The 12,964-nt window shown below is 48.2% G+C and overlaps 1 protein-coding gene across 1 annotated transcript in view; it reads left to right on the top strand.

Annotated features, from left to right (window-relative positions):
- The window catches only part of ACOXL (acyl-CoA oxidase like), a 208,185-nt gene that overhangs the window by 137,533 nt on the left and 57,688 nt on the right, over positions 1-12,964 (top strand). Inside the window, 1 exon segment of the mRNA XM_064371646.1 lies at positions 8,499-8,569. Within this exon segment, the coding sequence (XP_064227716.1) occupies positions 8,499-8,569 (71 nt within the window).

The following is a 12,964-nucleotide window of genomic DNA, read 5'->3' as shown; positions in this document are numbered from 1 at the left end:
AGATACCCAGGTTCTGCCCTGACACCAGAGGTGCCTGATGTCCCAGCTGCATAGGACCTGTGGCAGCTGACCAAAGGCAGCTGAGCTCAGTTTGCTCTGTTCTTTCTTCTTGCAAGAAGCATGCAGACCGTATTGGTCCTAAAAAATAGAATCAAGGTATTGCCTCAGACCACAGGACCAATGCAGCAGAAGGCCCTGGAGAAGCTGCGGCTTGCTCCATCTCTCAGCCTCCTACTGCTTCATGAAAAACAAACACTGAAACGATGGAGCTGCCCCTCCGGAATCTGGCATCTGCTGTTATCCTTCAGAAACAGTCCTGATGTGGAACACCCTTCTTTCATTCCCTTATCCAGCCTTCTCGCCCCATATTTGTTGAAGGCCTGCCATGTGCCAGGGACTGTGTCACACTCTGGGAATAAAAGGTCCAGTACGAAACAGCCCCTGCTCCCAAGGAGCACTGGTCAGAACTGAGATGAGAGTTGGCATGGACTAGGAGGCCCTGAGAGAGCACGGAAGAGACAGAAGTTGGGCAGGGGGTGCAGGGTCCACGCGGCTCCCCATGAAGTTCCAGTGAGGCAAGCAGCATTTGAGACTTTGCCTTTTGAAAGACAGGTAGGATTTAGCTATCAAGAAGGTAGAAAGGACATTCTGTGCAGATGGAAGGGCAAGGAGGGAGGCAGGAAGTGCATAGGTGATTTGGGAAAGTGCTTTGGCTTGGTGTGGTCAGGGTATAGGGCCAATGTGAGGGTGAAAGCAGGGTCCCACAGGGCCTGAGTGCCCAGGCCAGTAGCTGTCATTGTCAACTCCCACTGTCAGTGTGGAGTCTGGAGAAAAGCTTTGGGAAGATGTCTTCAGGTGTGGAGGTGAACAGCTCTGAGGACAGGAACTGAGGAGCAACAGCAGGAGGCCTGGGTGGAGGGGTGGGTTCTGGAAGTGTGAGGGCGAAGGAGCCTGGAGGGCCTCCACATGAAGGGTGAGGTAGGAGGAAAAGCCAAGGGTGACGAGGGAAGGGCTGGTTCTGGGCAGCAGGTGGAAAAGAGGGAACTGGGCCCACCTCAGCCTGGGCATGTGGTGCATGTGTGACCTGGGCCCACACATACAGATGCCGAGAGGAGCACATGGCAGAGAGGATGGCAAGGACTCGTGACATCCAGGTCCTGAGCCTGAGCATTGTATTAAATGTGAGAGTGAATACCTGCAGGGTGGAAAACAGGGTCGATGCCACACCTGAGGCAATCGACCTCGGGTCGATCTCAACAATCCTATCCATTATCTTCCTATCCATTACCTGCAGCTCTCCTATCCATTATCTTCCCAATTTAAGTGTGACACTAGAGGCCACAGCTGTTTGATTCCAAAAATTGGTTGACTCTTGTTCCGCTGATGGGACAGTGGTGATGGTGGTGGCCTCCAGCTGAGTGTTAGTGTCAAAGTTGTCCTTCTGTGCCGGTGAAAGGGGATCTGCAGGTGGGACAGAGCCAGGCCATGGGGAGGCTCATGCTGGCTGCTGGGGACGACACTGGAGAAGTGATGCGGTAACAGTGGCTGCTGCCTCTGGCCCTAACCTTGCTCTTGGCTATGACTGAAGCAGGCCCCAGGAGGCAGCCTTTTGCCATGGTGAGCCAAGGCCATGTCAAATAGGGGAGTGCATGCCACTGTCCACCCGGGGAAGGGCAGCCCCCTGCACACAGGGAGTCCATGGGTTCCAGAAGGGGTCCAGACGAGCTGTGCTGTCATCTATTCCTGAGTGAATGGCACATTTTCCCCAAGCTGAAAGGGCTCTGCCATTCAGGAAAGCAGGCGACCACTGTGAGTGAAGGGCTTGAACGGGGAATGACAAGGGGCCTGCCTTGTCAGAAAGAAGGTGTTTGGGAGAAAGGCCAAGAAACACCATTGAGAGAACGAGCCTGGAAAAGTGGGCCAAGTGGGTCATGGGGAGTGCTGGCTGCTGCTTCATGGAGGTTGGCCTCTGCTGGGCAGCAGTAGGTGACCTAGGAAGGGAAGGAGCTGGAGAGCAACTGGCACACCCAGATTCCCTGGAGGGAAAGTTTCTTGACTTCAGGGGACGTGGTGCTTTGGAGAAAGAGACCCAGAGTGGAGCTGGGTGGACGATGGAGACCAAAACAAGTGGGTGTGTGACCAGCAAGTCAGGGGACAAAGATCTGCAAAGAGGTGGCGGCAGTGGGGGAAAAAGGAGGGTTGGCATTGTAGAAGCAGTGGCCCGTCGCCATCCTGGCAGAGGCTGTCCCTTGCGAAGTGCTGAGATCCCAGTGTTCCTGGCAGAAAACATGTTGAGACTTAGTTATAGACCAAGAGCTTGTCTGTCAGAGAAGAGATGTATGCTGGCTCCTGTGGGCTCCCAGGTGTGGGGCCAGAGAAGGGATGGCCACACATGCCATGCTCTGCCACTTTCTGGAACAGAGGCGCTCTCTGACAGGACAGGCTTGGTGGAGGACAGGGCAGTGAGCAGGGCTCTCACCCTCTTGTGGAGGTCCCCCGAGGGCCAGCTCCACACCCCCGACCACATCTCAACATGCAGGAGACTGGCTGCACCATGACTGCTGATTGCCAAGAAGTTAAACCCCTGTCAACCCTCCTTGTTGATTCTGAAAACAAAGCCAGAGTTCTTTCTGCAAAACGAGCCTTTTTGTTTCTCTCTCTCTCTTTCAACGTTTCTCTGTTGTGTTATGAAAAAGAGGTGGGTGGGGGACTTCAGAAGCTGTCTGGAGTGGCAGACAGCTCTGCGTGACGAGCTGAGAGCACTGCTGTCACCACAAGTGGGAGGAGAGGTCTGAGGACAGTGGCTGCAGTGTCCCAACTCCTGCTGCAGTCAGTGGAGAAGGAGTCACCAATAAAGGGACCCTGGCCAGGAGCCTCAGATATGGGTACTGGGGATCCTGACCCTCAAGGCTCCCAGGGAGAAGCTGGTGAGGAGACACAGGACCCACTGCTCCTGGTGCCAGGCAAGCCTCAGTAAGGGAGGCTGCTGCCTCTGGAAAAACCTGGTTCCCAGAGGTGCTCAGCCATCAAACTCCTCCAGAGGAACTGTCCATGGAGGGGTAGGTGTCAGCCTCCACATTTCTGCCACCCCTATGAGGAAGCTGTCTTCCTCATCTTCACTATAGGTACCTGAGGTGAGAGCCACATTCCCCTACCAGACTCAAGACTCAGCTGGTGCAATCTCCTCTTTCCAGGGACAGAGGGCTTGGATGCTGAAGAGGTCTGGGTGAACCTGGTATTTTAGTCCCAGGTCTTCTTTCCCTACCAGGAGTCTGCCCCTCCCATGTGGGGCCCAGGGCAGAATTACAAAGCAAGCTTACACATGTTGAAGAAAATCTACTCTGCCCTCCTGCCCTGACAAATGTAACTTCATTCATCCAGAAGGCCAGATTCGAATTTAGAATGCCCAGACTCCTAGCAGTTGTGTGAACCCTGCAGCACAGTGAGAAGCAGCCCCTCAGCGCCCCCTCTCTCTCACTGCGCCTCCAGCTCCACCCCGTGCAGATCCTCCGGTCTAGACACTCAAAGGTCTGTCCACACCCCTGCAGTCGGTTGCCCCTTGGTCACCCCATGGGTCTAGAGTAGACATGGCAGTGGTGTGGCTCACTAGCAACAACACATCGAAGAAAAGAGGCTTAAGGTCAGGAAACCAGAGTATTGGTCCCTAGAGGAGTGAGTGCAGGTTCCAGGTGGGCAGTCCCCAGAGTCCCATGGGCAGGGTCCTCTAAAGCTTAGCCTCAGAGGCAGGGCTCCTATTACCCAGGGCCCTGGCACAAAGATTGAGAGAGAAGCTGAAAGAACATTCTGAGACAGGATTTCTGAGCACTGCAGCCCCAGGTGCAGGTTATAGGTCAGGGTCAGTTGTACCTGCTAGCTTAGTGACAGGTGCCCAAACTGACCAGCAATATTTCGAAGAGGAAAATCAGTACAATGGTATTTTGTGTTTGTTTTATCTGCCCCTGATTTGAAACAGCATGTTATAATGAAATTTATTCTAGGTGCAACCATTTCCTTGAGTTTTAGGTATCTCGCATTTTGTAAGGTTCTACCTTGCAGCAGTGACTGCAGGGGATGAGGCCATTGTAGGTAATTTACTGCTGATTGCAGCACATACAACAAAGAGGAAACCTGTTTCATGCTGCTCCATATTGTTTTTCTCCAAAATGACCCTTTTTTACTTGAATCAGGTGGTTATTTCCCTATGCTTCCTCTTCCTGATCCCAACCTCAAAGCTACTCGATATCTAAAAGTCTCTTGTTCTCCCTTCTTTTGTCACACAAAGGTAGAAAGGTTCAACCAAGAAGAACTTGATTCTACTCAGAGAGGTGCAAGCTTCGGCCTCCTACTACCACCATGAATGGTACTGGAACACTTAAGAGCAGTTGAGACAATAAATGTTGAAGCAAGAAGGTGATTCCGCTGAGAGTCCCTTAGGGAGGCTCACGCCCCAGAGGGACCTTACATTTTGTCGGCACTTGTTTGACTTCGTATCTTATTTTCATTAGGCAGTCAGCCCCTTGAATCAGCAGCAAAGGTAGAGGAGCAAATACGACAAATGCTTTCATTTTAAGGTTTTTTTCCTTTCTATTTAAAAGTTGGGGAGGAAGAAGGGAGGGGATGTGAAATGTCAACCTGTCATGAGGCTTCTCTTGCAAGTTGTCAGTGAATCAGCTATCAGGGAAAGTGGCCGCACAGACCTGTTCTCATGACAGTGAGTTCTCATGAGCGCTGATGGTTTTATAAGGGGCTTTTCCCCCTTTTACTCGGCACTTCTCCTTCCTGCCACCATGTGAAGAAGGATGTGTTTGCTTCTTTCTGCCATGATTATAAGTTTCCTGAGGCCTCCCTAAACCTGCAGAACCATGAGTCAGTTAAACTTTCCTTTATAAATTACCCAGTCTTGGGTATGTCTTTATGCAAACCTAATGGTTTTCACCGCTTCTTCTCTTTTGTGATTTGATAGAAATGAGAGTGGGGTGAGGGGAGAGAGAAACCTGCACTGGCATAGGAGTCTGTGTCACTCCGACATCTAGGGTGGGGGGAAAAAGCTGAGACATAGGGGCATGCTGCTTTTGTGGGCCTCTGTTCTCAAGGTTCATTCTCGTCTTTTGTGTAGAAATGGCTGTAGGCTGCTAGCCGCATGATGCTCAGCTAGCCCATTGAAGGGAACTGGACCAAAGTCTGACCTTGTGTTCCTACTTCAGTCCAGTTCTACAAAATGGGGTCATGGTTGTGGACATGCTGGACATGATGGGGACAAGACAGACTCTGGAATAGGACCCAAGTCCATCTCCTGAGCCCTCTCCTGAGGCCAGGGCAACCCAGACATCTAAACACTAGAGACCGACTGGGAAAGAGAAACCCCATGTGCCATGTGTCACATCAAGACATCAAACAGGGAAGAGGGGAGACTTAGAGAAAGCTTTGTACAGGAACCTGAGATGGAGTGCAGACTCACTATCAGCACCATTTCTTCATACACAGCCTCACACCTGCTCCAGCAAGTGGCCTCCAGGGTCCACACATCACTGATGAGGAAGCGAGGCTCAGCAAGGCTGTGTGACTTGTCCAAGGACACACAGCTGGAGGTGGCAGAGGGAAGGTTTAAAGTCAGGTCTGTCTGATCCCAGGCCTGTGTTGAGAGTACTTCCCATCATGGCCCTGGAGAAGGGTGATGTATTAGTGCTTTCTCACACTGCTAATAAAGACATACCCAAGACTGGGTAATTTATAAAGGAAAGAGGTTTAATTGACTCACAGTTCTGCAGGGTTGGGAAGGCCTCAAGAAATTTACAATCATGGCGGAAGAAGCAGCAAACACGTCCTTCTTCACATGGCAGCAGGAAGGAAAAGTGCCAAGCAAAAGGGGAAAGTGCCCTTATAGAACCATCAGATCTCATGAGAACTCTACCATGAGAACATTATGGAGGGTAACCACCCCCATGATTCCATTACCTTCCACTGGGTCCCCTCCCGCAACATGTGGGGATTATGGGAGCTACAGTTCAAGATGAGATTTTGTTAGGGACACAACCAAACCATATCAGGTGAGATCCTGGCCAACCTGAGGATACAGAGAGGGAGCACATGGCCCAAGATGGAACCCTGCATGAGTGAGAGTCAGGAGCCATCAGGGTAGTTTGCATGGGCAAGAGGGGCTAGGCCTGGAGTGATGAGGAGGAATGCATGCCATAGGCATAGGGCTCCAGCAGGGCCAGGCTCAGAGTGGTGGCAGCAGTGGGCATGGAGGCTGGGAACGAGCAAGAAGGTTCTCCAGGGATCAAAGTGACAGTGCTGCTGTGGAAAGGGATGCATCCAAGGGACATCATCGTACAAGAGTCAGCAGACATGGGGTCCTGAGGGAGGAATCAAAGAATCAGGCTCAGTGGCCTAGTGGCTGGAGGATGACAGTCCCACAGAAATGGGAAAATGCTGGAAAGGGCTGGCTTGGTATGGATGTCAATTGGTTTGGATTAGATGTACAGAGTTCAAGATAACTTGAAGTGGGTGCTATGTCTGTGACAATGAAAAGTATTATAGTGGAGTCCAGTGCACAGGAAGTGAGAAGCATGAATGCAGGGTCACCACAGAGAGGAGAGAGCTGTCGGTAAGAATCCAGTAACTCTAAGGAAGCAAGTCAAGTGTTTCAATTTCCCTGACCTGCACTAAGTAAGATTCTAAGTTATAGCATAAACCTTTATCAAATAAAATAGCTGCCTTAAAAAGGTGAGCTGAAGAAAACCTAGCACTTGAATTTGTAGATTATTCTTTAGCCATTGTCAGAGATCAATATGTTGTCACACCAAATCAGGTCACAGCAAAAGTCCAAAACTGAGGACAGAGTTGGGGGAGAGAGGTCTTGCCTACAGGGTCTTTCCCAGGCTGCTGTATTCTGAACGGGTGAGAGGAAAAGCATTCGTGTAAATTTAACACAGCTTGGGCCCTTATCTCCCCGTACAAGTTTCTGCTGAGCCCCTTTTATAGGCAAAGTTAATTTTTAAAAAAGATTAAATTGATGGTTCTATGTAATTAACACTGGCTTCAGCCAATTGAAGACTGGGTGGGTATATGCATTGGAGAGGCTGTGGAAGGTAACATTGCTCTCTCTATGGATCCTAAGTATGTCTTGATTGGATAAGAGCAAAATTTAGAGTTGGAAGAAATAATCAGCACCAGATATGACTGAGAGCAGTCAAGACTGCATGGAGTAATTTAGTCACAGATGAGAGCAGTCTAAGGAATTGTATTTTAGAGTAGCATTGAAAACTACAAACAAACCTACCCAGACAATATTTTCTTGATGAAAATTCAATATTGCTGATATCATTCTCTTTAAAATATCTGTATTTGTAGACATGACATCCAGACATGCTTCAGGACAAATCATTGGAATCTGACCGTCCCTCAGTCTTGAGGCTGAGTTTAGCTCTGCCCACCTTTGTGGGATCTGTAGGGGTTCCATAGGACCAGGGAGCAGTAAATGGCTTTATTGGCTGGATGGGTGGGCTTGGGATGTTCAAGTGGAGGACTGAGTTTTGCTCTACTCAAAAATAAGAGGCCCAACTGTTCCCAGCAGAGAGCAATGAAAGGTTACAGCGGGTAAAGAGAGAATGCAGCTTTGAGTATAGCAATCAAAGGCTAATCTGGATGGGTTAACTTGGTAAAAGCCTTAATGCCTGTCAAATAAGTGGATTTAAATCTGACAGTGGCAGAGAATTGTGGGAGCATTTTCAAGCATCAAATAATACAGTCAACACAGCCTACAGGGAGGACAGTCTGTGGCTTATACCAAAATAAAAATTGGTGACCACATAAGTGAGCCTTTGATGAGAACCTGGCCACAAATATGAAAAGGGGAATGTAATTTGTGTAAATTTTCTAGATTAACTTTCCTAGAGCTTTCATGGCCAATTTCAATGTATGATTAAAACTTTTTTTTTTTCCCATAAGCCTTCTTAGGTTTCTCTTCCCTATTCTCCTTGAGAAGGCTGGTTGGAGAAAGATGACTTGATATATTTGGGGGAGTTTGTGGGGTTTGAGTCAACATTTGGGGCCATAAACCAAGAGAAGAGTTAAAGCCATGGAAGTTATGATGAAAGACTGAGATTTTAAAAATTAGCACTGTCAAACTTACAAAGGCAGGTGCAGTCCTCTCAGTGAAGGTCCCAGGAAATGGGGACATAGTGTCATCTCTGGGGACAAGATGGCCCACAAGGAAGCTGAACCTGGGACCTCCTGGCAGCTTAGAGAGGAGCTTTGCTGATGGGAATCACCTTGTACATACTCTGATGTAATGACTCTAGCTGAAGGGGTGGAGAAGTCACTGTGTGGGGGCCCCTGACCCATGCATGGGACAGCTGGGGAGCTCTGCCAAGTCACCAAGGAAGGACGAACAGCATGCCATTTATGTCTGTTGTAACCACAGTGTCCTCCTTCATATCAGAAGGGCTCAGAGTCAGAAGTGAAGTCGTTCACCATTTCTATTTCTTTCCTTCCAGTTACCTTAGAGCAGTTCTCCCTGGCAGTGAAGAGCTGTCCCGACCAAGACGACCAGACTTTGTTAATGAAGGTAGGTTATCAGATAAAGAACTTATTTCCTAAAGGCTCAGAGTGTTTTTAGTGCCTCGAGCAGAGTTTCATTTTTACAAGAGGGAGTAAATTTATCATCTCTGAATCGTGTGCTCCAGAGGGATAAGCTTGTCATCGGCGAATTGGCTGGTTGCTGGTTAATGAGCACCACTGCTGCCTGCAGAGTGCAAGAAAGTGACAGGAGAGTGGGTGTCCACACGAGTGGGGAATCTATTTAACTCTCCAGAGGGCTCAGTTGGTTCTAGTTAAACTTATCCGACAGAGTCTTGATGCTTTTTTAGCAGATTTATGAGGCTTGGCCAAATTCCACATCTCCCACTATATTTTTAATTAAGACAAAGGATTCCACACGTTCCCAGTCTGCTGCTTCCTACTTTTGTCACCTTAAGAAATGCTACACAAATTAGACTGTTCTTATTCACTACCAGAATGGGCATCTTATGTCATACATTCCTTGCCCTTGTGTGGAAGAAAAACTCTTTTTCCCTGCAGTAACAATTGTTTTTTTTACCTTCTTAATGACAGGAGCAGAGGCATTTCCTAATGGCATAACCTACACTTAGGCTGCCTACCTAGGTGAGCCAAAAGTGTGGAGAACTCTGGCAAGCTGCCTGCCTGGATTTAATTAAAACCATGTCTTTGAAGCAGAGAGCAGTAAACAGCAGCAGATCACAAAGGTACACAAACATACTTTCCCACCAGTGACTAAGACTCATGCTTTCACCCAGAAACCCTGCAGACTGACCTTGAGGCACAAACGTTTCCATGATGTCACTTCAGTGCAGTACCACCAGGAAACCGCGTGCACCAGGAATTGCATTGCTTTACCTAAAAACCAGTTTCTTTACCAGGTGTCCTCTGACTTTAGAAATGGGTGGAAAAAATAGGGTGTCAGTCTGAGGGATTTTCAACTCATTTGCCTAAGATGTGATATTTTTGGTCTTTAAAAAAAAAAGCTTTCAGTGATGCTAGTTTTATAATAAAGGAGTGCTGCCCAAAGCAAGTGTGGGGTTTGCCTGGGAAACCTGATTTGTCAGAGTCCTGGGCGTCTGATACACTGACTTAGAATGACGTAGATTCAGACACATAGGCATTTCTTGTTTTGCACACTTAATTCTCCATTTCCTGCTTTAAGTTCCGTTCTGCAAGGACCTTTCCTTCCGAGTGCAGGCTGGCTTTCCATCACTCCATGACCGTGAAGCAGCTCTTAGGCCCTGGATGCTCACCTCTTTTCTCTGCTTACTGTTCAAGGTGATGAGGACACAGGACCTTTGGTCTTTCTTCCCTCCATCCAGTGTTTCCTCCTACCATCTGCTTCTTCTTGCTTCTTTCTTGTTCTTCTCCTACTGTCCATCCCTCACCATTTTCAGGAGGTGAAACTCCTGGGCTCCCATGTAGGTTACATGGGCATCTCAGAGGTATTGTGGGGTAGAGAGGGCAGTGACAGAGCCCAGCCCCAGAGACCACACCTCCAGGCCTGCTTCTAGTGGTCCTCATGGCCTTCATGACCTGGGATGCCACAGCCCCTCTGAGTTTCTTCACATCTAGAGCGAGAGCTGAAAAGAGATGCTATCCAAAGGCCCCTCCTCCTCTTACCATTTCACCTTGTTGCTGACTTTTATAATGTACTGGCTGGCTTCTCTGGCACATTTGGTTAGAAACTAACAGTTTGGGGTTGGGAGAGGAAGCCTCAGATGGCCTGAGGTGTCCTGGAATTTGTGTGATCTCCAGTGGCATTCAGTATTTTGTGTCTTACCTGTTGGTTCCTGCAGACTGTGTGGCCTCAGCAACAGAGGATGATTTCTGTGGGTGTTTTCTCAATATTTGCAAATATTTGAACAGGCATCATCAAAGAAAGAAGTTTCACTGAACAGAAATGTGTGCTGAGTTCATATATACTGAAACTATTTTATGATTTTTTTCAGGAGATTGAGGTGTTCTAATGTCACATATCAGAAGGCACTGTGTGTGTGACAGTGGTATGCTGGGTTTTTGTAGATGTTATGTGAGAAAACCTATTGAGGGTGACAGTAGATTATTTTGACTACAATCAGCCTGAAGGTGATTGTATGTTTGCTCTAGTGAGCTATCCAGTTTGCAGACTGTCTGCAATAATTTCACATATTTAACTTAACCTCATTAAAACTTGTTGGAGGCAAAAAACAGATCTCGGCCAAATATGATATATATTTTTTGAGACAGACTCTTGCTCTGTCACCCAGGCTGGAGTGCAGTGGCAGTCTCGGCTCAATGAAACCTCTGCCTCCTGTGTTCAAGCAATCATCCTGTCTCAGCCTTCTGACTAGCTGGGATTGCAGGTGTCCACCACCACACTCAGCTAAGTTTTTGTATTTTTAGTAGAGAGGGGGTTTCATCATGTTGGTCAAGCTGGTCTCGAAATCCTGACTTCAGGTGATTCACCTGCCTCAGCCTTCCAAAGTGCTGGGATTACAGGCATGAACCACTGCACCCAGCTGATATTTTTAAAAATTATATTTTGCATGCATATTGTTGCATTCCTACATTGTCAAAGGTAATTGAGACCTGATGACAAATATTTAAAGGGGCACCATTAAAAATACAGCTTGTATAGCAGGCATGGTCCATGATTGTCCCAGGCAGCCTAATTTTGAATCAAGTCAAAAGCCCCTCCCTCAATCACACGGCTGCACCTTGCCTAACCTGTGAAGATGCTGTATAGACAGATTGCCAAGAAGATGCAAGAGATGAACTCACAGCTAAACAGATGGTTGAACCAAGGTCAGATCCCCCTGCAGAGACAAAAGCATTGAGATTTTGAAGATGGCACAAGCCAGAACCTTTATCTGACAACCAGGAAGAGCAGGAGGGACAGGAAGAGAAGTGACTAGCCACCATTGCACAGCTCGTGCACCGGCAATAGAATTAGGACCAGAAAGCAGGATCCCCAGACTCTCATACTTGACTTCTTCCTGGGGAGGCCCCACTCAGACAAGCAAATTCGTAGAAAAATTTACCACCCCACCCCTTCACCACCACGAGAGCACACACAGGAGGTGTGACTGCCATGGAACCATGAGGGCTACTGTGGTGGCAGGCTTGTGGAGTCAACTCTCAAGGCTTGTTAATCACACCCTTCTTGCTGAGGGTCCTGTTAAGACCAGAGAAAGCCGGCTTCTCTGTGACTCAGTTTCCCATCTACCAGGCAAAGGTAGAAGTTGTTACTGGCTTAAGGTTTGCCCACCACTGCAGATCTGAGAACGGGCTAGGGAAGCAATATCCAAGGGTAAGGCAGCTGTTATCAGGGGTTGCATCTCAGTGAGATTTCACTACAGTTTGAACCATAGAACAATATTTAGATTCCATAAATTACTCATTTGACCCTGTTGGTGTTTGATCTCCATACCTACCTGTTTCTTCACTGATTCTTAGTTCTATTGCCAATTAATTGCTTTGGTGCCTCTTAGTCACTACCTTGGAGAGCCCATTTGCCCGTGGCTCCACCTGCACTCCCCTGTGACTCCAGGTGTCACCTGAGTGCATGTCCAAGTAAGCTCAGCAAGTCTAAACCTCACCAGTCTCTGCCCTCCCACCCTCCGTCTAGGAGCTGTGGGGTAATCTGTGGTGCTTCCCTGTCCTAGAGCTGCCGTGGAAGGTCCCATGTGTCTGTTCACTCTCTGTGGCCTCTTTCAGGGTCCTCTGTCTCCCTCTGTTCCAGCAAAGAGTACCTGGACCTGATCCCTTAAGGACAAGTTTCTATCCCCACTCTGCCAGCAACCAGAATGTAACCTTGGGCAAGTCACTTTTATCTTTTACCCTAATGTCCTCTTCCAGTAAAAGAGAAGGTAAATTAGACCATCCCAAAAACCCTTCTAGCATCACACTCTCCAAAGTTATGAGTGGACATTGCTGACAAGGCTGTAATTCTAAATATGCTTGAGAAGGAACCAACCTGGTCCTTTACCACTCCTCTCTCTCCTCCAGGCACTGCCAAGTAAACTTCTTGGGGTCACACATCCTACATGTCACTCTGTGGATGCATTTCTAGCCTAACTCCTTCTCACCTTTGGAATAGGGTAATCACAGAACTTATCATCTAAACATGGACTTGTTTTGTGAGTGAAAGGGGCACTATTAAAAATGCACCTTGGATGGCAGGCATACTCCATGACTGTTCCAGGCAAACCAGGGCGTTGGGTCAGCCTAGTTTTAAATCAAGGCCAAAACCCCTCCCTCAATCAATCACATGGCTTGACTTGCCTAGCAGGCCTCTTTCTCAGTGCTTGGTCCAGACCCTCCCTGTCCCCACTCCCACCAGGACTGTCCCCTCTTAAAAATCCTAGCCTATTTAGGGTGGAAATTGGCAGGAAGACAGATCTCTTGGTGACAGTCTGCA

The sequence above is a fragment of the Aotus nancymaae genome, unplaced genomic scaffold (genome assembly GCF_030222135.1).
Source record: "Aotus nancymaae isolate 86718 unplaced genomic scaffold, 86718_ANA_hifiasm-v0.15.2.pri h1tg000155l, whole genome shotgun sequence".
Taxonomy (NCBI): Eukaryota; Metazoa; Chordata; class Mammalia; order Primates; family Aotidae; genus Aotus; species Aotus nancymaae.
This window is presented reverse-complemented; position numbering and strand designations above follow the sequence as displayed.